Here is a 22,561-nt window from a genome sequence, read left to right as displayed (position 1 = left end):
GGATTCTACAAGAGAAACAACTCTGCTTCAGAAAGAAAGAAAGAAAGAAAGAAAGAAAGAAAGAAAGAAAGAAAGAAAGAAGCATAAGCAGACCAAACCACAGAAATATTACAGGTCCCAAATCAAGGAATACCTACCCCTCAGCAAGAACCCTTTGCCTTTCTCTGCAACGGGGCTCACCATTCTCCTTCTCCTTCCAGTCCTTTAGACCACATTTAGCACCAGTTATTTGTGAAGCACCAGGGTGCCAAGAACAAAAGCAAAACAGATTCAGTTGTGTACTTCCCTGGAATGGACACCAACAGTCTCTGACTACCAGCTGCACAGCTGCATGGTATTGATCAGCCAAGCACACTACATAGGGCTCCTGATCATCAGGCGAAATCAAAACCAATATGACCCTGATGGTATAACCCCTCCAAGCCTCACTGTCAAATATAAGCTATAGTGGTACCTCAGGTTAAGTACTTAATTCGTTCCAGAGGTCCATTCTTAGCCTGAAACTGTTCTTAACCTGAAGCACCACTTTAGCTAATGGGGCCTCCTGCTGCCACGCCGCCGCCACGCGATTTTTGCTCTCATCCTGAAGCAAAGTTCTTAACCCGATGTACTATTTCTGGGTTAGTGGACTCTGTAATCTGAAGCGTATGTAACCTGAAGCGTATGTAACCTGAAGCGTATGTAACCTGAAGCGTATGTAACCCGAGGGATTGGCTGAGAACAAACTGAGGTTGGTGGGGTAGTGGTCGCTTGCCCTAATAGACCAGCACCTTCTGCCTTGTGGTATGCGGAAACAGCACACCTACAGTGCAAATAAATCCTTTTCTGAACGGTGATAGCTCCCAGATAAAGATAAAATTACATTTTACAGATAACAGAAAGATGCAAGTGCACACAAGCCAAGAGGGTTATGCTTTCCAAATCAAGACAACAGATTCCCACCCCCCAAAGCTTACCAACCAAAGAATGATAATGGCGGAGAATAGAGGGTTGGGGAAAGATACAGGACAACCTTGTGATTTGGTAAAGGATGTTCACAAGTGCCCAGAGCACACCCTCTGCATGCATTAGGGCTCAGCTTCAGTCTTTGGTATCTCCAGCTGAAATTATATCAAGTAGCAGAGCTAGGTAAAGAAGAATCCTTCTGCCTGAGCCTTTGGAGAGCCACTACGTATAACAGTAGATGCTACTGGAAAGGCAGGAGATCTCTAACAAAACAAATCCCAGTTTCCTAGGCTTCCTTGCAGAAGCCACAAATAGTAAGACAGCTACAAAACAAGTCAAAATTGCCAATATAGGCGTGTCCTTAGGTTTAAACCACTGGCTAGTCATTAGGGGTAGGGAACCTGTGGTCCTCCAGATCTGAGTTCTCCAATCTTGGACTCCAACCCCCATCATCCCCAGCCATCATGGCCAGCTGTCAGGAATTATGAAAGCGGCAGCCCAACAGCATCTGCAAGGGAAAGGTATTTCCTTTCTTTCTTTTCGGGTGGCTAATCCTCTGCTGGGCATTTTGCCAAACCATCACCAAGGAGAGACGGCTCCTTCTGGTCAGTCAAGCAAGAAGAATGCTGAAGAGTTGAGCGATAATTTGGGGGGTGGGGAAGAGGACACATACATACACTCATCAACTGGGCTGATGTTTTATGGCAAAACATGTGGCCATCCAGATGCTGATGAACCACAACTCCCATCTTCCTTGACCACTGGCTAGGCTGGCTTGCGCTGGAGTCTAGCAACACCTGAGTCTACGAGCCCTGCTAGGTCAGGTCAAAGGCCCATCTAGTCCACACAATTGCCAACAAGATGCCCATGGAAAGCCCACAAGCAGGACCTTTGCACAATAGCACTCCCCACACTTGTGATTTCCAGCAACTGACATTCAGAGAAAGTCTGCCTCATAACAGTAAAGGCCTTCATAGCTAGCATCAACTGATGGCCTTACGTTCCATCAATTCGTCTAATCCTTTTTTAAAGTCATCCAAGCTGATAGATGACTATGGGTTGTAAAGACCTACTTCCTCTTCCAACATTCAGCTTCCTTGGATGTTCACAGGTTCTAGCATTATGAGGGAGAAAATCTTCTCTTTCTCCACAGCTGGCATAATCTTATACACCTCCTTAATGTCCCTTGTTATTACTTGCTGGGCCACAGCATACCCACTCCTGTGTTTAAAGGTGTACACATTTTAGGGAGCCTAAGCCAATGAATGGCATCCAAACCAAAGCCATGCAAATAAACCCACAAGTACCAGCCATTACCAGACTGCCTGCCCATCCATGCCAACACTGCAGAGTGCAATGCAAGGTGTCAACTTGGCTTGTTTGGCTGCTATCCATGCTATGACCATGAAGGTTTTACGTGACACTCTCCCACCTGGCATCTTCCTAAAGTAATAACAATCATAACAGCTTTTGTACATCTAGGCTGGTTGCCAGAAAGCGATTTAAGTTTGCCACAGCAGAGGCAGATTTAGGGGAGTGCACTGGGCACGGAGCCTTTGGGACGCCACAACTATGACGTTGAATGAAAGGTGAGACATGGGAGGGTAAATTTTGGCATCTCTGAAATTTGAGGCGCCAAGGTCTGCCGCTGGCCGTAGACCATCAGACAAGTGAATTCCATCAGACATGATGCTGCTATCAAAAGCTACCAGAATGTGGAAGAATACAAAAGGGATTCAACCACAGACTTGCCAGCTCTTGCAATTTAAGACTTCAAGGATGATCTCATTTTCACCCAAGTAAACCAAGTTAGCAAAGGCAACTTGAATGACTTGAATGCACAAACCAGCCATCACAGTTCCAACACCACAGACATAATTTTTGCATCAGTACCATATCAATACACAATACTTTTTGATGAAGACGGTTCACACATTCAGTGCTTGTGGCAAAGAAATCAAATGATAGACAAGCATAGAATCATCGAATCATAGAGTTGGAAGAGACCACAAGGGCCATCGAGTCCAACCCCCTGCCAAGCAGGAAACACCATCAGAGCACTCCTGACATATGGCTGTCAAGCCTCTGCTTAAAGACCTCCAAAGAAGGAGACTCCACCACACTCCTTGGCAGCAAATTCCACTGTCAAACAGCTCTTACTGTCAGGAAGTTCTTCCTAATGTTTAGGTGGAATCTTCTTTCTTGTAGTTTGGATCCATTGCTCCGTGTCCGCTTCTCTGGAGCAGCAGAAAACAACCTTTCTCCCTCCATGTGACATCCTTTTATATATTTGAACATGGCTATCATATCACCCCTTAACCTCCTCTTCTCCAGGCTAAACATGCCCAGCTCCCTTAGCCGTTCCTCATAAGGCATCGTTTCCAGGCCTTTGACCATTTTGGTTGCCCTCCTCCGGACACGGTCCAGTTTGTCAGTGTCCTTCTTGAACTGTGGTGCCCAGAACTGGACACAGTACTCCAGCTGAGGTCTGACCAGAGCAGAATACAGTGGCACTATTACTTCCCTTGATCTAGATGCTATACTCCTATTGATGCAGCCCAGAATTGCATTGGCTTTTTTAGCTGCCGCATCACACTGTTGGCTCATGTCAAGTTTGTGGTCAACCAAGACTCCTAGATCCTTTTCACATGTACTGCTCTCAAGCCAGGTGTCACCCATCTTGTATTTGTGCCTCTCATTTTTCCCCCCCAAGTGCAATACTTTACATTTCTCCCTGTTAAAATTCATCTTGTTTGTTTTGGCCCAGTTCTCTAATCCGTCAAGGTCGTTTTGAAGTGTGATCCTGTCCTCTGGGGTGTTAGCCACCCCTCCCAGTTTGGTGTCATCTGCAAATTTGACCAGGATGCCCTTGAGTCCATCATCCAAGTCGTTGATAAAGATGTTGAATAAGACCGGGCCCAAGACAGAACCCTGTGGCACCCCACTAGTCACTCTTCTCCAGGATGAGGAGGAACCATTGATGAGCACCCTTTGGGTTCGGTCAGTCAGCCAGTTACAAATCCACTGAGTGGTAGCATAGTCAAGACCACATTTTACCAGCTTCTTTACAAGAATATCATGGGGCACCTTGTCAAATGCCTTGCTGAAATCAAGGTAGGCTACATCCACTGCGTTCCCTTCATCTACCAGGCTTGTAATTCTGTCAAAAAACGAGATCAGGTTAGTCTGACATGACTTATTTTTCAGAAATCCATGCTGACTATTGGTGATCACAGCATTCCTTTCTAGGTGCTCACAGACTGTTTGCTTAACGATCTGCTCCAGAATCTTCCCTGGTATTGATGTCAGACTGACTGGGTGGTAATTATTTGGGTCCTCTCTTTTCCCCTTTTTGAAAATAGGGACATTTGCCCTCCTCCGGGACTTCGCCTGTTCTCCAGGAATTCTCAAAGATGACTGCCAGTGGTTCTGAGATCACATCTGCCAGTTCTTTTAATACTCTTGGGTGCAGTTCATCTGGCCCTGGAGACTTTAATACATCTAGACTAGCCAAGTATTCTTGTACTATCTCCTTAGTTATTCTGGGCTGTGTTTCCTCTGCTGAATCATTTGCTCCAAATTCTTCAGGTCGGACATTGTTTTCTTTATCGGAGAAGACTGAGGCAAAGAAGGCATTGAGGAGTTCAGCCCTTTCTGTGTCCCCTGTTTGCATTTCACCATCTTCTCCTCTGAGTGACCCCACTGTTTCTTTGTTCTTCCTTTTGCTACGAACATACCCATAAAAGCCTTTTTTGTTGCTTTTAACCTCTCTAGCAAGCCTGAGTTCATTCTGTGCTTCAGCTTTTCTGACTTTGTGTCTACACGTGCTGGCTATTTGTTTGAATTCCTCTTTGGTGGTTTCCCCCCTTTTCCATTTTTTGTACACATCTTTTTTAAATCTTAACTCAGTTAAAAGTTCTTTAGATAGCCACCCTGGCTTCTTTAGGCACCTTCCATGTTTCCGTCTCATTGGTATTGCCTGAAGTTGTGCTTTTACTATCTCCCTCTTAACAAACTCCCAGCCATCATGAACTCCCTTTCCTTGTAGTATTACTGTCCATGGGATCTCACCCAGCACTTCCCTAAGTTTTATGAAGTTGGCTTTCTTAAAGTCAAGAAATTGAGTCCTAGTATGCTTGGCTGCTCCTTTCCGCTGTATAGTAAACTTCAGAAGAGCATGATCACTCGCGCCTAATGATCCTTCCACTTCTACCCCACTAACCAGGTCATCAACATTGGTTAGGACCAGATCTAAAATGGCTGTTCCTCTTGTTGCTTCTCCCACTTTCTGGACAATGAAGTTGTCTGCAAGGCCAGTGAGGAATCTGTTTGACCTTATGCTCTTGGCTGAGTTTGACATCCAACAAATATCCGGGTAATTGAAGTCCCCCATTACTACTATCTCCCTTCCTTTTGCATGCTTGGCCATCTGTTCCAGGAAGGCATCATCTATGTCCTCCGTTTGGCTTGGGGATCTATAGTAAACTCCCACAATGAGGTCACTGTTATTCTTCTCTCCCTTAATTTTGACCCAAATGCTCTCACTTTGGCTTTGAGGTTCTAAATCTTGGATCTCTTCACAGGTATACACATCCCAGACATATAACGCCACTCCTCCTCCTTTCTTGTCTGGTCTGTTTCTCTGAAATAGATTGTATCCCTCCATTATTACATTCCAATCGTGGGACTTATCCCACCAGGTTTCAGTGATGCCAGCATGTTGAAGCTGGTTCTGCAATGTTTCATCATGCAACACAAATGTGCCTTTGCAGGGGGCAGGGGGACAGGCACTGCATGCCTGCTGTGAGCCCCACCTATAGGAGAAGCATGGACCACTCTAGCCAAAACATCACTCAATCTCCTCATTTTCCCCAAGAAGCAACAGGAGTTTTGCAAATGTTGGGTAGGGCAACTGCAATTAACATGCTGGAGCCTCTCTCTCTCTTTAACACAACACATTCTTGGGCTCCTATTTCAGCAATTTAAACTATGCAACAACAAGCCTCAACAAGTTAGCCCTCTTGGAGAATTAACACAGCTCAGCAAAACAAACTCCTTGTTTTCGAAATGTGAATATGAGGTGAGGCTTTGATCACACAAGACTTGCATCCAGATGTATAGACAGACAGACAGACACACGACACCTCACATCACATAGGCCTTGTTTCCTGCAGCAAGCTAAATCCCCTGCCATGTGAGAAGTACAGCCGTGAGCATTCATTTTGTCCTGAAAACACTTACATTGGGCGGTTTCCATGTGCATGAAACACAATGGCCTTAGGCCACTGCGAGAAACTAAGCCTCATTGTAGTTTTCTCCTTCAGCAGCTATGCCTCTTGGACAGAAATTTCTACAAAGGTCTCACCAGTTTATATGGCTAGCAATGGGGGAGCTGATGATGACTGAGGCATGGAAATTCATAGTGTACTGAATGGGGCAGAATGCATGGGCCTCTCTAACCAGAAGGTGGTCCAAACTGATAAATCAAGGGAAGGACCTGAAATATCACTGCAGGTGGCCACATCCCTCAAATCCCCCATGACTACTGAGAACTCCAGGATTGACTCCTGAACCAGCCTACTTGTGGAGACAAAAGGAGACACATAAAACCTATGCATGAAGGGCGTTTGAAAACTGCAGAAGTATCTGCAGAAGTAACTGCAGAAGTTTGAAAAATCCCTACATGAGTACCTCGGACTCCTTTGCTCATGTGTATGGAATTAGGTAATTGTAAGACTCTGGACTAAACGGTTGGGGTGTTTTAAAAGCAGATTTTCCAACTACACAAATTCCCCATACGACATCCCACACTAAAAAAAAGAAAGAAAATTATATGACATAATTAGGCTAGCAGGCTAGAGGTCCTCAATCCCAATCAAATCCTTTAAATACAACAACAACCTACAAAGCATCCTGCATGCAAAGAATAAGAACACACACAACAGAAACCAGAACATTTCATCATCTAGCCCAGTGGTCTTAAACGGCTCTAGACTTGAGACTCACCTCTGATTCCCAATCTGCAAAATGGGACCCAACTGTACTTTTTCACTCCTGATTTATAAACAGTGCTAGCAATGCATTACTATTCATTCTAAAATGGCAACTCACAAAGCACTATTCTTAGCTTTGCTTTAGCATTAGTACTAAATGAAAGCCAGTGATGCTGACATTTGATCTTAGCTGAAAAGCCAAGAAGCGACTGACAGACTCACAGTTTCAGTCTGACACCTGGGCATGTTTCTCCTAGATGATGATGATGATGATGATGATGATGATTAGGGTTACCATGGTTACCAAATAGCAGGAAGCAGATGACAGCATCAGTTGCCAATTCTGGGTATCATTTACTAACCAAAATCCTACACTTTAGTGATATTAGTTACTGAAAGTGTACTTGCGTCACATTAGAGCTCAATGAATTGTTTCTGGAACTCATATCTTAATTCTAGAGACTGTGTACAGCATATAGTGACTGTATCCACTATATACCCTCAGAATTTTGGGTGGAAATAGGAACCAAAACTTATAATTTACTGTTTTGCACATTGCATAACAACTCCTTTGCTATAAGCAATTTTTATTGTTTGACCTTTATAAAATAATAATAATTAAAAAAATTGTGCAACAGTTGGAACTATGTCAATGGAATTTTCTTACTAACCTCTCAATCAGTTTCAGCATTTTTTAAATGCCTCCAATATCTTAACAGTCAAAAATTGTAAAATTTCTTCCTGGCATTGAGGTTTTTCATTAAAGCAACTGAACACATCTATAAGGTATGCCAATCTTAAAAAGCCACATTTATGAGTTGTCAAATAAAAAAAGCCTATGCCAGCGATTTATTTCTCAAAAACTTCAGAACTTCATGCTGAAGCACTTGTGATCACTTTTACGTGTAACAACAGTTTTGTGTTCAGAACCCATTTCTTTGCTGAGAACTTCTATCCAGAGTACTAGCTTTAAATTTCGATTTCTGCACATTTTCCTAGAACAGAATTAAGGATTTCACTCATGTTTGGTCCAGTCATACTGAGCTGGATTACAACATGGTGGTGGCAGTTTTGTTGCAACCCACCTGGTGTGGCCTCAGGACCCACCTGTGGGTCCCAACTGACAGGTAGAAGACTATGACTAGCCCATGCCAACATATAAACAGAACAAACACCCTGAACAGGAACATAGAAAGCTGCTTTATACAGAGACAGGCCATTGATCCATCTAGCTCAGTGCCGCCTCCACTGACTGGCAGCAGCTCTCCAGGGTCCCAGGCAGGGGTTTTCCCAGGGATTGAACCTGGGGCTTTCTGTACGCAGAGCTGGTGCTCTACCACTGAGCCCCAAGCCTTTCCCCTTTTAAGACTTTACAAAAAAACCCAGAATGCTTGGTTTGCCAGCTTGCAAATAAATCTATCCTGTTAAGGTGGAGAACATTATCAACAAGTAAAAACACTTAAGATTTTTTATTCCAAGCACAGAAGTCCCACCAACATACACAAAACTTGGAAACCACTTACCAGTACCAGCTCTTATGCTGCTGTTGTGCTGAGTGTCGCCCATTCTGTGACATTTGCTTATAAAAGGAAATAATGAGTGCAAAGGGGTTGTATGTTTTTTTGGTAGACTTCTTTGCTGGCCAAGAGATCAGGAAACGGCCTTAATCTCCACTTAGCAGGGGGCTTCACTGCTGCAAACAAGCCAGGTTTAAGCTGTTCATTAAAGGGTAATCAGGTAGCTTTTTTCCCTTTTTTTTTTTTTGCAGCAGAGGGTAGAAGAGTGGCCACTGCTGCTGAGAGGCAAGGGTACCAACCAAGCTGTGAACCAGGAGGCCCAGAGTTCACATTTCACTTTGTCAATGAACACACTACAGTAGATGGCTCTTTAGGACCACATTCCCCAACAAAAGTGGTTTCACTGAGCACCCTCCAGACACAGGAAAAACAAAACAGAAAAGCATCCATCGGAGATGGCAAAGCCAGAGTGGCTGGGGAAACCAGCCAGATGGGCGGGGTATAAATAAATAAGAATAATAAATAATTAATAATAATAATAATAATAATAATAATAATAAATGTGAGGAACTCTTCGTTCTATTTTTCTTCTCAGAATCTACCCGCTCCCCAAGAGTACAGTTCCTATTTATTTTCCATAGCTGGTGAGAAAAGCTGCAGGGATGTATATAAGGACTTAAGAGCTTTCTGGACCAGGCCAATGACCCATCTAGTCCAGCATCCTGTTCTCAGTGGCCAAACAAATGCCTGTGGGAAATCCACAAGCAGAATCTGAACACAAAAGCACTACCTTTTCCCGTGGCTTCCTGCAACTGTTATTCAGAAGCATTGCTGCCTCCAACTGTAGAGGCAGAGCATGGCCATCATGGCTAGCAGTCATCAATAGCCTCCTCCATGAATTGGTCTAATCCTCTTTTAAAGCCATCTAGGTTGGTGACCATCACTGTCTCCTGTGGCAGGAAGTTCCAAAGTTTAGCTATGCACTTTCTAAGAAATGCTTTGGTTTTATCTTCCAACATTCAGCTTCACTGGGTGTCCATGAGTTCTAACTGTTAGGCGAGAAAGAAAAGATGTTCTCTATCCACATAATTTTATAAACTTCTATGAGGTCACCTCTTATGCTGCAACGTTTCTTCCTAGGGGAGTCACTTCCATCCCCTTCATCATTTTGGTTGCCTTTTTCTGAACCTTTTTCAACTTTACAATATCCTTTTTGAGGTGAGGCAACCAGAACAGTACACAGTAAAATGGTCAAGGAACAGCTGTAGCTCAATGGCAGAGCATCTTCTTTGCACACAGGAAGTCCCAGGTTCAACCCACAGCTTCTCCAGATGGTGCTAGAATGTCCCCTGCCTGAAACCCTGGAGAGCAGCTGCCAGTCAGTGTAAACAATACTGAGTTATATGAACCAATGGTCAGACTTAGCACAAGGCAACTGCATTAGCAGGCAATCTTCCAGCTGCAAATTACAACATCCTGGAAGGCTGTTTATAATACTGTTTGCTCATCACACAAGTCCTTTCTCCAAGTCTTCCAATACACTTGAAAAGTCCAGATATAATTACGACTGCTCATTTACCTGACTGAGTTGGAAGACATTAGAAAATTAAGATGACACCTCCCCTTGGATGTGACAGGCAGGATCTTCAAAACTTTGCCACCACCTCCTCCCCCAGAACAAACGTAATAGGCTAGTTTCTAGAGTCCTATTTTCCAGATCTTCCTTGCCTCAGAGAATTAGGTGGGGGGTGGGGGATCAGCTTTGCCTCAGGCCTCACAAGGCTGTTGAAAGGGTTACGGAGATGAACATGAAGCACTTTGAAGATTAGAAAGTGCTTTATAAATGCAAAGTAATAGTATTATAATCTTTACTAATAACTAGGGCTGCATAGAGATGTGGAGGCTAGGGGAGGAGTGGCAGGAGGAATAGGCAATTCCTCCTGCCACCCCCCCCCCCAGCCTTTGCAGCTCTAGCAATGACTGGTCAATTAATTTGTTAGTTCAAATGAGAAAAAAACATTTTGACCTAGCTAAGAAAATGTCCAAATTAATTGATCAATATATATTTTTAACTTAATTATATTTAATGCAAAATAAACATTTATTATTATTATTACTTTAGAATGCGTTTTTCTGTTCAAACACCAGGCATCTCCAGGTAGGGCAGAGAAAGACTTCTTCCCAAAACCTTGGATAACTGCTGCCACAAAGCTAGTGAAGATACCACAAAGCTATATGGCCCAATGGCCTGACTCGGTATTAGGCAGATTTCTACGTTCCTAATAATCTAATGCAACTTGGAATCAGTAGCAGCCCAAGAATGTTACACGCAACATCCGTTAGCTACAGCCTGCCCACACACATCTGTCTGTAGATGGCAGAAGAGCTAGGTCAGAAGATGAGGGAGCTTCCTCATCAGTTTGCACCCTTCAAGCTGTCAATGAAATCCAGCCCCACCATATGCCTCTTTCCCTTTCATCTGCCTACCCCAGGGTCCAGAGCAAGAGTATTTCCAGATGGGACAGCCATTTTCAGTTTTCTTAGCAACTTTCAATCTCTACTGCTAGGCTCTGGGCAGGCAGGCCACAAGGAGGTCAGAGGCTGGGCCAGCAGGCATGGCCCCACCCTACCAGACATTGATCTGTACATACCATGAACCTGTGTGCAGAGAAGGGGTGGAGAACACTTTTCTGCCCAAGGGAAGGCTGCCTTGTGGGCAGCCTTCTGGGGGGCACGTAACAGTGGTGAAATGAGGCGGAAGAAATGTAATATGCTAGTTTCTACACAAACGTACACACCCTTCTCCAACCAGGCAAGCAAAAGGCATTATCAGCCTCAAGCTAGCCACCGCAGTATAACCAACCTCCAGATGAGTTTCCCAAAGCTCTGATGCATTTCAGCTCTGTGTATTTAAAACCTCTACTTCCAAAACAAGTGTGACCAAGCAAGTTACACACATCATGTTTAAAAAGTTAAAAATGGTTCCTCACATGATTCCTAACCCATAGTTCATAAGATTATTATTTTTTTTAAATTGAAAGACATTGATATAAGAAGAACCCATTTGATTGCTGGACTGGAAAAGCCAGCCTCCAGTACCTTGGAGGGTTTACATCTGATTACATTAATGCTGCCATGTCTGCAAACTAAAAGAATTTATGCACCTGGCAATCAGACAGTAAAGTCAACAGTGGCACACTCCCAAACTAGGTCAGTGACAGCCTGCCTTATTAGCGGTTTCAGATCAACAAACAAAAGTCACTGGAAGATAAACAACTTTCTGCAGGACATGAAATGCAGCTTTGTCACACTTGAGATGGCAAAATACAAAAATGACACTGGTTGTCTTTCTGGAGGAGAACTAATCATTTTATAATGCAACCTTATGAATGTTTACTTACCCTAGCTGTGCAGCAGTCAGCCCAGAACACAGGAAACTGTCTTATATCGAGTTAAACCATCAGTTTTGTCTGCACAGATTGACATTGGTTTTAGACAGGAGTCTCTCCCCAGTTCTACTCAGAGATGTCAGTGATTGAACCTGGAACTTCTGATTGCAAAACAGATGCTCTAGCACTAAGCTGTGGCCCTTCCCCATCACCCTCCCCAAACTGAAACCTGGGGTGGAAAGGAGATTGTTCCTGATCTCTCATGGAGGTATAAGAAAAAAGCCAGTGACAACAGGGGGAACCAAGGTCCTGGCAACCACAAGTTTAACTTGGTTACCAAAACCAGTCAAAAAATGGCAGCTCCCTATGCACAGGTAAGTGTGCATAAGGACTGTATTGCTTCAGACTCCAAAGGGGCGGGAGACATCATAGTTGACAACCCAGATCAGGAGGAAAATAATTTTTAAAAGAGCAAAGAAACACAAGGCACACTGGTGCAAACCAGGGAAATAAATTGCTCCAGGGGGGAGAAAGAAGAAAAGTTAAATGTTGACGCACGCAGAGAAGTTGGGTCTTTGAAGGTGTAGCAAGCTGAGACAAAGCCTCATCTGTCTTCAGAGGCTTCCATGCAGCAACAGGGAGAAAGCTTTTGACATTAATCTTATTAAAGCAGTCACCCGAAGATTTAGTATCTCATATGATCTCCTGAATTTCTGCCAACAAATAATAATAATAATAATAATAATAATAATAATAAATAAACCTTTATTGTCACTACACCACCTGTGTGCAGTGAAATTAAACGAGCCCCCCCCCCATACACTCAGTCTTGTTCGCGCTCTGTGTGCTTGTCAGAAGTCAATTACACCACTATTTTTTCCCATTCAGCAGCCCAACAGCCGATGGATAAAAACCTGTTCTTTAACCTGTTGGTGCGGCTGACTATACTTCTGTATCTCCTGCCCGAAGGTAGGAGATTAAAGAAGTGCTGGTCAGGGTGTGAGTCGTCCCTAAGAATTTTCCTCGCTCTCCTGAGGCAGCGGACTCCCGCAATGTCATCTAGTAAACTTTGAGGACAGCCCATGATGTCATGTGCTGTATTCGCCACCCTCTGTAGGGACTTCCTGTCCGTGGCTGTCAAACCAGCGTACCACACTGTTATACAGTATGAAAGGACACTTTCTATTGTGGCCCGGTAGAAGGAGATCATCAATTTTTTTTTGACGTTGTTCTTTTGCAAGACCCTGAGGAAATGGAGTCTCTGTTGGGCCTTCCTAACCACCTAACCAACCAACAGCAGCCGATTCACACTCCACAACTACCACAGAACTCTTTGGAACCCTCTAGGCTCAGCCATAGCACCCTCAAACCTGATTGGGTCAGAGAGAAATAGGAAGCTGCCTTACACCAGAGCAGATGATTTGTGCATCTAGTGCAGTGTTCTTTAAGCTGATTGGCAGCTGCTTTCCAGCTCATCTGGCACAAAAGGGTCTTCCTGACTACCTAAGACCCCTTTAACTGAAGATTCCAGGGGCAAACTATATGATCTATCACTGAGCTATGCTCCCTCCCTCCCCATAGCAGCGATTTTTCTTTGGACACATAACCATTGCAATTGTCTTAATATTGTCTTAGTATTGTATTATTATTTCATTGCAACTTACCCTGAGACCTTATTATAGCAAAAGGTGAGTAAGAGGCAGTAAGTATCATTGGTTAGGGGGTGTTGAACTAGGCCTGGGAGACAGGGGCTCAAATCCCTAGTGACCCTGGGCCAGTTGCCATCTCGCAGCCTAACCTTTCTTACATGGTTGTTGTTGTGAGGATAAAATGGGGGAGGAAGAGAACTCTAATGAACACCACTTTGAGCTTCTTGGAGGAAAGGTAGGGTATAAACACAATAATTAATTCCTATAGAGAAAATAGCTTTTTCTTCTTCCTATTATTATTATTATTATTATTATGTGCTTACCCTCTCACTCAAACTCACACTATTACCCTCTCATCTGGTATTGTTTATAATTTTGTTTATCACATTTCTGCATTCCAAAATATCTTCAAAGACCTCAGGTTAACAAATATGAGATTCTTCCCATTTTATCATCACAACAAGCCTTTGAGGTAGAATAAAGGAAGAAGGCAATGGCTGGCCCAAGGTTTTCCAGTAAACTCCTTTCGGGGGAAGGACAGGGACTGAAAATGAAGTGCCCCCCCCCACACTTTTAGTTTGCCGCTGAATCTACTACTGGAGAACATCCATGGATGTGCCTGACATACATTTAGGCCTGTTTTGCCTTCTCGCTGGTCAAAAATATTGTTCATAGCATCAGGAACTTATGTGCACCCAACTAGTGCTGTACATATGTGACAACAATGACATGGCACATACGTACATGCAAATATTTCAGTGACACCGGGTCACTCTAGTTGCAGGGGACCCTACAGCCAAGCTTACCTATACTCCTTCCGTTGCCCCATGGCCTCTGCAGCAATGGGCTGCTTTATTACATTTCTATCCCACATTTACTCCAAGGAGCTGAAGGTGGCCGCACATGGTTCCCTCCCTCTCCAGTTTATCCTCACAACAACCCTGTGAGGTAGGTTAGACTGAGAGGCAGTGACTGGCCCAGAGCCACCCAGTAAGCTTCATGGCTGAGTAGGGATCTGAACCCTGGTATCCCAGGTCCTACTCTGAAGAAAAAAATGAAAATCTGGGGTTGTACCCAATGTTAGTTCTACTCAGAGTAGGACCCACTGAAACTAATGAAATCAGTGGGTCTGCTTTAAGTGGAACTTATCTGGATACAGTCCTTGGTACAGGATACTAGAAGCTCCAACAGCAACCTAGGTCTTGGCTTGCTTTTGGAATTCTGCAACAAGGAAATTCTGCAACTGAAATAAATTATGAAATAATAACCCATTGTGCATAAACAATGGCGAAAGGCGAAGAGTCCTACAAGGCATGAATGGGGTGTGATTGCCTGGCGTGGCCATCACTGGCAAATATGCCAATGAAATGAATTGAGAGTTTGCAGATCTGCCAAACTTCCATATCTGACCTGCTGAACACCATGACAAGATCACACCCCAAGTTATTTACGCAGTGGTTTTATATCTCATTCCTGCTCTCTGTCTAATCTAGGTATTTTAAAGCCCTCTACCTCTGCAGGACTAAGTGCACAAATGACCACAAGAGGAAAAGCAAACAGCAGCCGGAGATTAGAGAGTTTAAACTTTAAAGAACAGAGAATCACAAGTTTATGTCAACAAAAGAGAAAGCACTTGGTTAAACAGTTATATTATCTACAACACCCCCCCCCCCAGCATTTAAGTCAATGGGGTAGTTTCAGAGTTCCATTCAGGGAACAAGGAGCCCTTGACTCCCACTTCTCTGCTCCAAAGGACTGGGCGAACCCTTCAAATCAGCACCCAGTGGTGGCACAGAAGGAATAATTCAAAATGCTCTGTGTCCTTCCATTTCTGTTTGCTGAAGGGCTCCATCAGATCCAAGCCACTCTCTTTAGCACCAGAGTCCCCACTTTCTTAAAATGCAAAATCCATATTATTATTCAAACAAATGAATAACTGGACTCCATCAGGATGTTGTGGACTCTCCTTCACTGGAGGTTTTTAAGCAAAAGTTAGATGGCCATCTGTTAAGGATGCCATAACAGGGGTTGGACAAGATGACCCTTGGGTTTCCCTTCCAACTCTACAATTCTTTGATTCTATGAACACCTGAATGGCTTTTTTCACCCCAGTGTTTAAGGCAAATGTACCAGGTGTGGGCAGAGAGGGTGAAGGCAGGAAGTAGACTGCTCCACAGCAGCAACCAGACTCGGCAGAGGAGGGTGAAACCGACATAAGACTACTGCTGAAGATCCAATTCCCCATGGATCGTTCATGATCTCACAACACTATTATAGGTTGCAGGGGCTGAAGAGTGGAACAGTTTATTATGCAAAAACAACTTTGATCGAGACCGAAGAACATAGGAATCAACCACATGCTGGATCAGATCATTGGTCCATCTAGCTCAGTACCATTTACACTGATGGGGAATGGCTCTGCTGGAAACCGCCAGAGGAGGAGAATGCTCTTGCTCTCAGGTCCTGATTGCATGCATCCCACAGGCATCTGGTTGGCCCCTGTGAGAGCAGGATGCTGGACTAGATGGACCACTGGCCTGATCCAGCAGGCTTTTTTATGTTCTTATGAGATGCTGGGGATTGAACCTGAGGCCTGCTGCAGTCAAAACAGATGCTCCACCACTGCGTCACAGCCCTTTCATTGGAGATCCGTTGCTAAATAGGCTAAATAGCAGAAAAGTCATGGGCCAGATGAAGCAAATACTCTGAAGTTGTGTAAGTCAAATGTTCATATAAATCTGAACAGGAACTTGCAGCATCACAGGCTGAAATCTTGAGCACAGGAAAAATAAAAATAACAAATAACTAAATATATATTTTTAGAACTGCCAACCCTTCTGCAGCCTCAGAATTTCACACAAGTGCTTTTAAAACATGATCTGTCATTGTTGCTTTTAAAAAAATCCTGGACAGCCTGACTTTTAAAAACAAGCTGAAGCAGTTCCCTGATGTTTCCTCCACCCATTAAAATAGCCGCTCACTAGGCCTGTAGTGAGCAGCCTTCGACTAAATGGTTCCAACTTTGCAGTTTACCAAGTAATTGTTGAAAAGGCTACCACCGCCCAAGCTTCAGCAAATGGGCACACTTATGTTCTGCTGATCTGCATCCAAACCAAATGTCTGACGGCACCAAGCTAAATAAGAAACCAGCTGAGTTGAGCTAAGACTGCCAGAAGACCAGTGGCAGAGAGTCTTGCATAAATTGAACCTTAAGGACAACCTTTAGATATAACCCCAAACATTTCTTTAAAAATAAATTATTGCACTTATTCTTCCAAGGAGCTTAAGACTGTAGGAAGGACCACAGTTCAGAAGGTTGGAGGCTCAATCCCCAGCATCTCCAGGCAGAGCTGGGAGAAGCTCCTGTCTGAAACTCTGGGGAGCCACTGCCAATTAGTGTAGACAATATGGAGCTAGATGGACCAATGGTCTCAATCAGTGTAAGGCAACTTCCTATCTTCCTAAGGCAGCGTGCATGGTTCTCCTTATAGCTCCACCTTGACTGACTGACTGACTGACTGGTTACTTAGGTACTCAACAATAGTTCTGCTCAGAATAGATCCAGAAAAGTTGGAAACAACTAACTTGGGTTGATTAATTTTACTGGGTCTACAACTCTGAGTAGGACTTAGCTGACCACAACCCTGAGTTTGGTTTACTGAACTGATAAATTGGTTCCCACAATTATAATAATGTCCTAAAACAATTTGCAATAGTATTAGACTTGGATATTACTTTATACTAAAAAGTCTCAAACAGATTTACAATATATGTTGCGCAATAAAACCTAAGTAAAAAAAAAATGTTGAAGTAGATTAGGCTGTGAGTGTTTTGCAGACCAATGCTCACACAACAAACTTCATGGCCATGTGGGAAAATCTGAACCCAAATCCTTATCCCAACATTCTAACCCCTGTTAACACCCAGTAAAAAAGGCTACCCAAATCAAAGGTTACAAGATTAAGTTCTTACGCTCATCTTGCCCATTAGACACCGCTGCTCTAAATGCAGGTCACTCCACTGCATGGCCCCAAGTGCACTAACTGGACTCATTTTGCACCTGGTTCTGATTGGTGGCCCCTGGTGTCCTAGTAAAAGACTACAACATAGATCCTGCAAGCCTGATTTACAGCATCAAATGCAGCTGAGCAGCCTAGAGGACTGAGCTCTCTCACACCCGACTTTAGGTGAATATCATTAGCCAATTAAATCAATCAAAGCAGCTCCACTCCTGAACCCTACTCTGAACCATGATTGGTTTGGTTGCAGAAGATCCACCTCATGAAGACTCCCTGGAGCTGCATGACATTTAAATCAATGCATACCAAAAATCACCATTTTAAACAGGTGTCTGAAACAAGAAAGTATTTCTTTCTGACTCCCAATGATTAAGATAGTAACACTGGTCATATAAAACCAACCTTCACCACCCTTGCGGTCCTCTGAATGCTTTGGACTACAACTCTCATCAGCTCTAGCCAGCATGGCCAATGGACTCGGAGGACATCAGGGTGGAGAAGACAGCTGTAACCATTCCATTGCATTTCCCTGTAATAAGACAGTGCCACCCTATTAGGGAAGAGTTCCTGAGATCATTTCCTAAGGCTAAGCCACCGTCTGCATCTGAAAAAAAGGGCTGAGGCCTTATGACTAATGTGGCTTTTCCACTCCAACATCAACAGGCTCCCTATTCATGAAAATGTGAATTGAAGTGGCAGGGTGGGTGAAAGAACTTTGAGCCTTTTGGCTATTTCCATGGAGAAGGCAGAATCAGAAGAATGGGAGGGTGGGGAGGAACTTTAGAAGTAAACCCCCTCTGGTATACACAGGGCCTTTTTAGATTTAGGAGTCTCCAAAATAGTTAGCAGTTCCCCTGGCTTCTTTTTTTTTAACCTGGGAAGCATTTCCACAAAATGTAAGTCCCACTGAGTGTTCAACTAGGCTGACTCTCTGGTGTTTTTAGGATTGAAGCTTTCATTTCTCATATTTGTACACATCCCAGCTGTTCTTCATTTTAAGGAGTGAAACTTTGTGGAACATTACAGATTAACGGAACTGTATAGTAAAGAAGAGCAGACAGAAAGGAACTGCATAGCCCATCAGATCAGTGCTTCATTTCAAGAAAGAGATGCCAGATTCTGTTTGGTCTGGAAATAAGGCCACATCTGCCCTTTGCATTTAGACCAGCATCATAGCACTATAAACAGTCATGGCTTCCCCCATAGAATCCAGGGAACTGTAGTTTGTTAAGGATGCTGAGAACTGTTAGGAGACTCCTGTTCCCCCCATAGAGCTACAATCCCCTCAGAGTTCCCTGGGAAGAGTGACTGGTTGTTAAACTACACTGGAAATGAGAAACCAGAGTTCAAATCCCTGGTTGTCTAGAAAGCTGCCAAGTGGCCTGGCCTCCCCTACAGTGTGTCACTATGCCTACCTCAGTGTTGCAAGAGAACACCACTCTGGGCATCCTGGATAGGGCAGAGGAGAAGAGCAGGATACAGATATAATAGGCACATTTTATCTACTTCAATATTTATAGGACCAGGTCCACCCAAAGCATGATTTTATATGGCCAGGTGGAGTCCAACAACATCTGGAGGGCCAAACCTGCTTTGACACAGGTGTGTGGAAGTGGGAGGTGACTTGTCACACAAGGCTCAGTGTTAAGATGTGTGAGCTAAAACTCCTCCTCTCTTGGAAGGTACAAATATTTAGTTGGCTTTTTCATCCTGTCACTTTCCTGCCTTCTGCCAAGCATATGTCTACCAGCAGATATCTATTAACCACAACAGATAAGAGCATTACAAGAAGCCCTGCCGCATCAGGTCTAAAGTCCATCTAGTGCAGCATCCTGGAGCTACAGGGAACCAGCCTGTTCCTGCATATGCTGAACAACCCTTCAGATATTCAAGGACAGCTATCATGCCTTCCTCTAGCCCAGTGTTTCCCAAACTTGGGTCTCCAGCTGTTTTTGGACTACAACTCCCATCATCCCTAGCTAGCAAGACCAGTGGTCAGGGATGATGGGAACTGCAGTTCAAAAACAGCTGGAGACCCAAGTTTGGGAAACCCTGCTCTAGACCTTCTCTGAGCTAGGCTGAACATACCCAGCTTTTCCAATCCTTCCTCATAGGACCTGCTTTCCAGGCCACTCGCCATCCTTACTGACCCTCTCTGAACATGCTCCTTTGTCATTTGTCTTCTGTTGTTTCTACAATGCTCTGAGATTGTAGGATGAAGAGTGGTCTAAAAGTCTAATAATAAAAATAATAGCCTTCTTAACTTGATCATAAACAACCTAGCATGAAGGGTGAACAGAGAGGGAGGTCAAGTTTGCCGATGATGCCCAATTGTCCAGGGTGGTCAAAAGAAAAAGGGTCTGTATGGCACAGATTGAAGACAGGAGTGCCTGGTGTGCTCTGGTCCATGGGGTCACGAAGAGTTGGACACGACTAAACGACTAAACAACAACAATGGCACAGATTAGACCTAGGAGTTAGCTACAAGGCAAAGGCATCTCACTGCCATTCTGCACACACTCACGAGACACACATTTTCTCCTCCGCAGGGATCAGGAACGTATGGCCCCTCCAGATGTTTTTAGACTGCCAATGCCTATCAGGAATCCAGAAACACCTGAAGAGCCCCACACTGCAGTTCCCTTCCCGGCAGTCGCTGAAGAGCTGAGAACACAAAGCTCCCACCACTCTCCACATGCTCAGAGACATCCCTCCGTTACTCTGCACACGCCCTGAGAAACGTCTCTCTCCTCAGCCTTGGTGAAGAGCGGCTCTGGAACTCTTCGCATGCTCAGGGGCCTTTTCTCCGCGAGCTCCACCTGCTCCCTCCCACCAGAAGTAACGGGACACAAAAGCGATGTCTAGAGAGAGAGAAAGGCGACTGGAGGGAAGGGGAGGGAGAGGCCGCCGCCGCCGCCACGCACACACCCACAACACGCCAGCCAACTTTGCAGCCGTCGGCCCAACTTTCCCTCCACTCACCGTCGGAGCTGACCGTGTCGTAGGCATCGCGCTGGTGGGAAGCGCGGCGCGCCCCGTCGCCGGGCTCGCTGTAATCCACCCAGCTGAGTCCTTCCAAGTTGTCGTAGTCCGTCCGGTGCTTGTCCTCCACCGGCACGACGGTGAAGTGCGGCATCGTCTCGGCCACGCCGCGGCCCACCGCTCCCTCCGCCTCTGCCTCCGGTGGGGCTTCTCAGGAGCAGGCGGGGCGCAGCGGAGAGAGAAAGAGGCGCGCAGCAGCAGCACCCGCCGCGGGGCCAGGCTGGCATTCCAGCAGCCTTGGGTCACTTCCTCTCAGGAAACCCGGCTCGTCGACTCCACCCATTCCCCCCTCCAGGCTGCAAAAAAAGAAGCTGGGATCACGGGGGGGGGGGCATTCACCACGCCCCGGGGGTGGGCTCTGTTTCCCCCAGCAAAACGCTGTCGGGGGATGAGTGAGGGGCAGAGAGGAGGAGCAGGGTTGCGGGAAAGGGAAGAGAAAGGGGGCCAGGACCCCATCTGCCAGCCCGCGACCACTCAACGAGAGGCAAAGAGAAGTGCTTGGCGTGGGGATGAGGGGTGTGAACCTGTGGCCGTCTAGATGTTGTCGGATTCCTCCTCCGACCAGCTGCGACCATTGGCCACGCTGGCTGTGGCTAATGGGAAATGGAAGTCCTACACCAGCTGGAGATGGCCACAGATTTCCTGCCCCCGATCCGGATTGCAACGGTTGTGCCCTTAGGCTTTGGGGCAGAGGTCAAGGCCCCCACACAGCAGGATGTGCAGGAGGCTGACCCCCCCCCCCCAAATACAGCAGGGCTGGCTTGCCACATTGTGAAATAATGCACTTTACCAGCTGAAGAGGGGCCCAGAAAGACCATTAAGTCCAGAGTCTTAACTAGTACCCCCCCAACACAGAGATTTTTTGACTACAACTCCCATCAGCCCCAGCCAGTGCTTGCTGGGGCTGATGGGAGCTGTAGTCGAAAACATCTGGGAGGCACCAGATTGGGAGAGCCTGGTCTAAAAAGAATTCAGTGGAGGCTGGTCCATTAGGGAAAAGGAGGTGCTGTCCCACCAACCTTAGTCTTGATTCCCCCAAGCCTGCCGGACTTACAACTTATGACCTGTCCAGAGGATAACCCTCACCATCAGCTGCCTCCTCTTTTAGTCTCCGTGTTCCCCTATTAGAACTCAGCAGGGTGGAGAGTGGGTCAAATCTTGCCTTAGTTGGCGCTGCCTGTCATGGGCTCTGGCTTTGCCTGGCATTAGCTTTGACTCCACCTACCACTGACCTTGCTTTGTGCCCCACCAGACCCAAAGGGCGACAGCCACCACCGAAGAAGTTTTAAGTGATGGGTTGCAGCAGACTTCCTAGAATACATTGTCTGAGCAATACTTGCAGTAATTCTGTAAAGTAAGTAGATTTATTAAGTGTAAAGATTGTGCACATCACTTAGTAATTATGCAGGTTTCCAAGGTGTAGCAGACACCGCTCTAGGGCAGGAGTTTTCTTAGACATGTTGCATGCTCCTAGTCGTGAGAGTAGCAACCACTAAGGGAGGAGTGCGAGCTTTCTTTCGCTTGTGTTGCATCTACTCATTGCATCTGTTTGCCATCCTGCATTTAATCACTTTTATATTCTTTTGCAAGTGACTTGTTTCTGCCTGATCACTCTCAAATCTAATTGGCTGAGGCCCTGTGTGGGTCAGGTCTCCAGGTTAAGACACAGTTCAAGGACATACTAGTCAGGCAACAGCACTTCAGGCAGGTGCGGGGGGGGGGGGGCTGTCCCTTGGATCCCACAGTCAGCTCCCAGCCTTCCAAGTACTGTACTGCAAGTTGATAAGGGACATTTACGTTATTCTTTATGGAGCCCTTTCAAAGGAAATAGTGGTGAGAGGCTATCCCCTCCCACACAGTAATTTCAACAACACTTAAAAAACATCTTTCAGAAGTAACAGCCATAAAAAAGCGCCTCCAGGCAAACACTTAATCACATTTGACATTCAGTCTAATTTTGCCCTTCATTGTCCTGGAACAAATAATGTGTTTCCTATTCATTAGGGC

General features: G+C 45.2%; 1 protein-coding gene across 1 annotated transcript in view; it reads right to left on the bottom strand.

Moving 5' to 3' along the window:
• Positions 1-20,771, bottom strand: part of SLC12A4 (solute carrier family 12 member 4) — a 62,563-nt gene extending 41,792 nt beyond the window's left edge. The window contains exon 1 of the mRNA XM_081015814.1: positions 20,495-20,771. Within this exon, the coding sequence (XP_080871940.1) occupies positions 20,495-20,648 (154 nt within the window). The 5' untranslated portion in view covers positions 20,649-20,771. The remainder of the gene's footprint in view (positions 1-20,494) is intronic.
• Between the last annotated feature and the right edge of the window lie 1,790 nt (positions 20,772-22,561).

Source organism: Podarcis pityusensis (genome assembly GCF_964106645.2).
Source record: "Podarcis pityusensis genome assembly, chromosome: 8".
NCBI classification, from domain to species: Eukaryota; Metazoa; Chordata; class Lepidosauria; order Squamata; family Lacertidae; genus Podarcis; species Podarcis pityusensis.
This window is presented reverse-complemented; position numbering and strand designations above follow the sequence as displayed.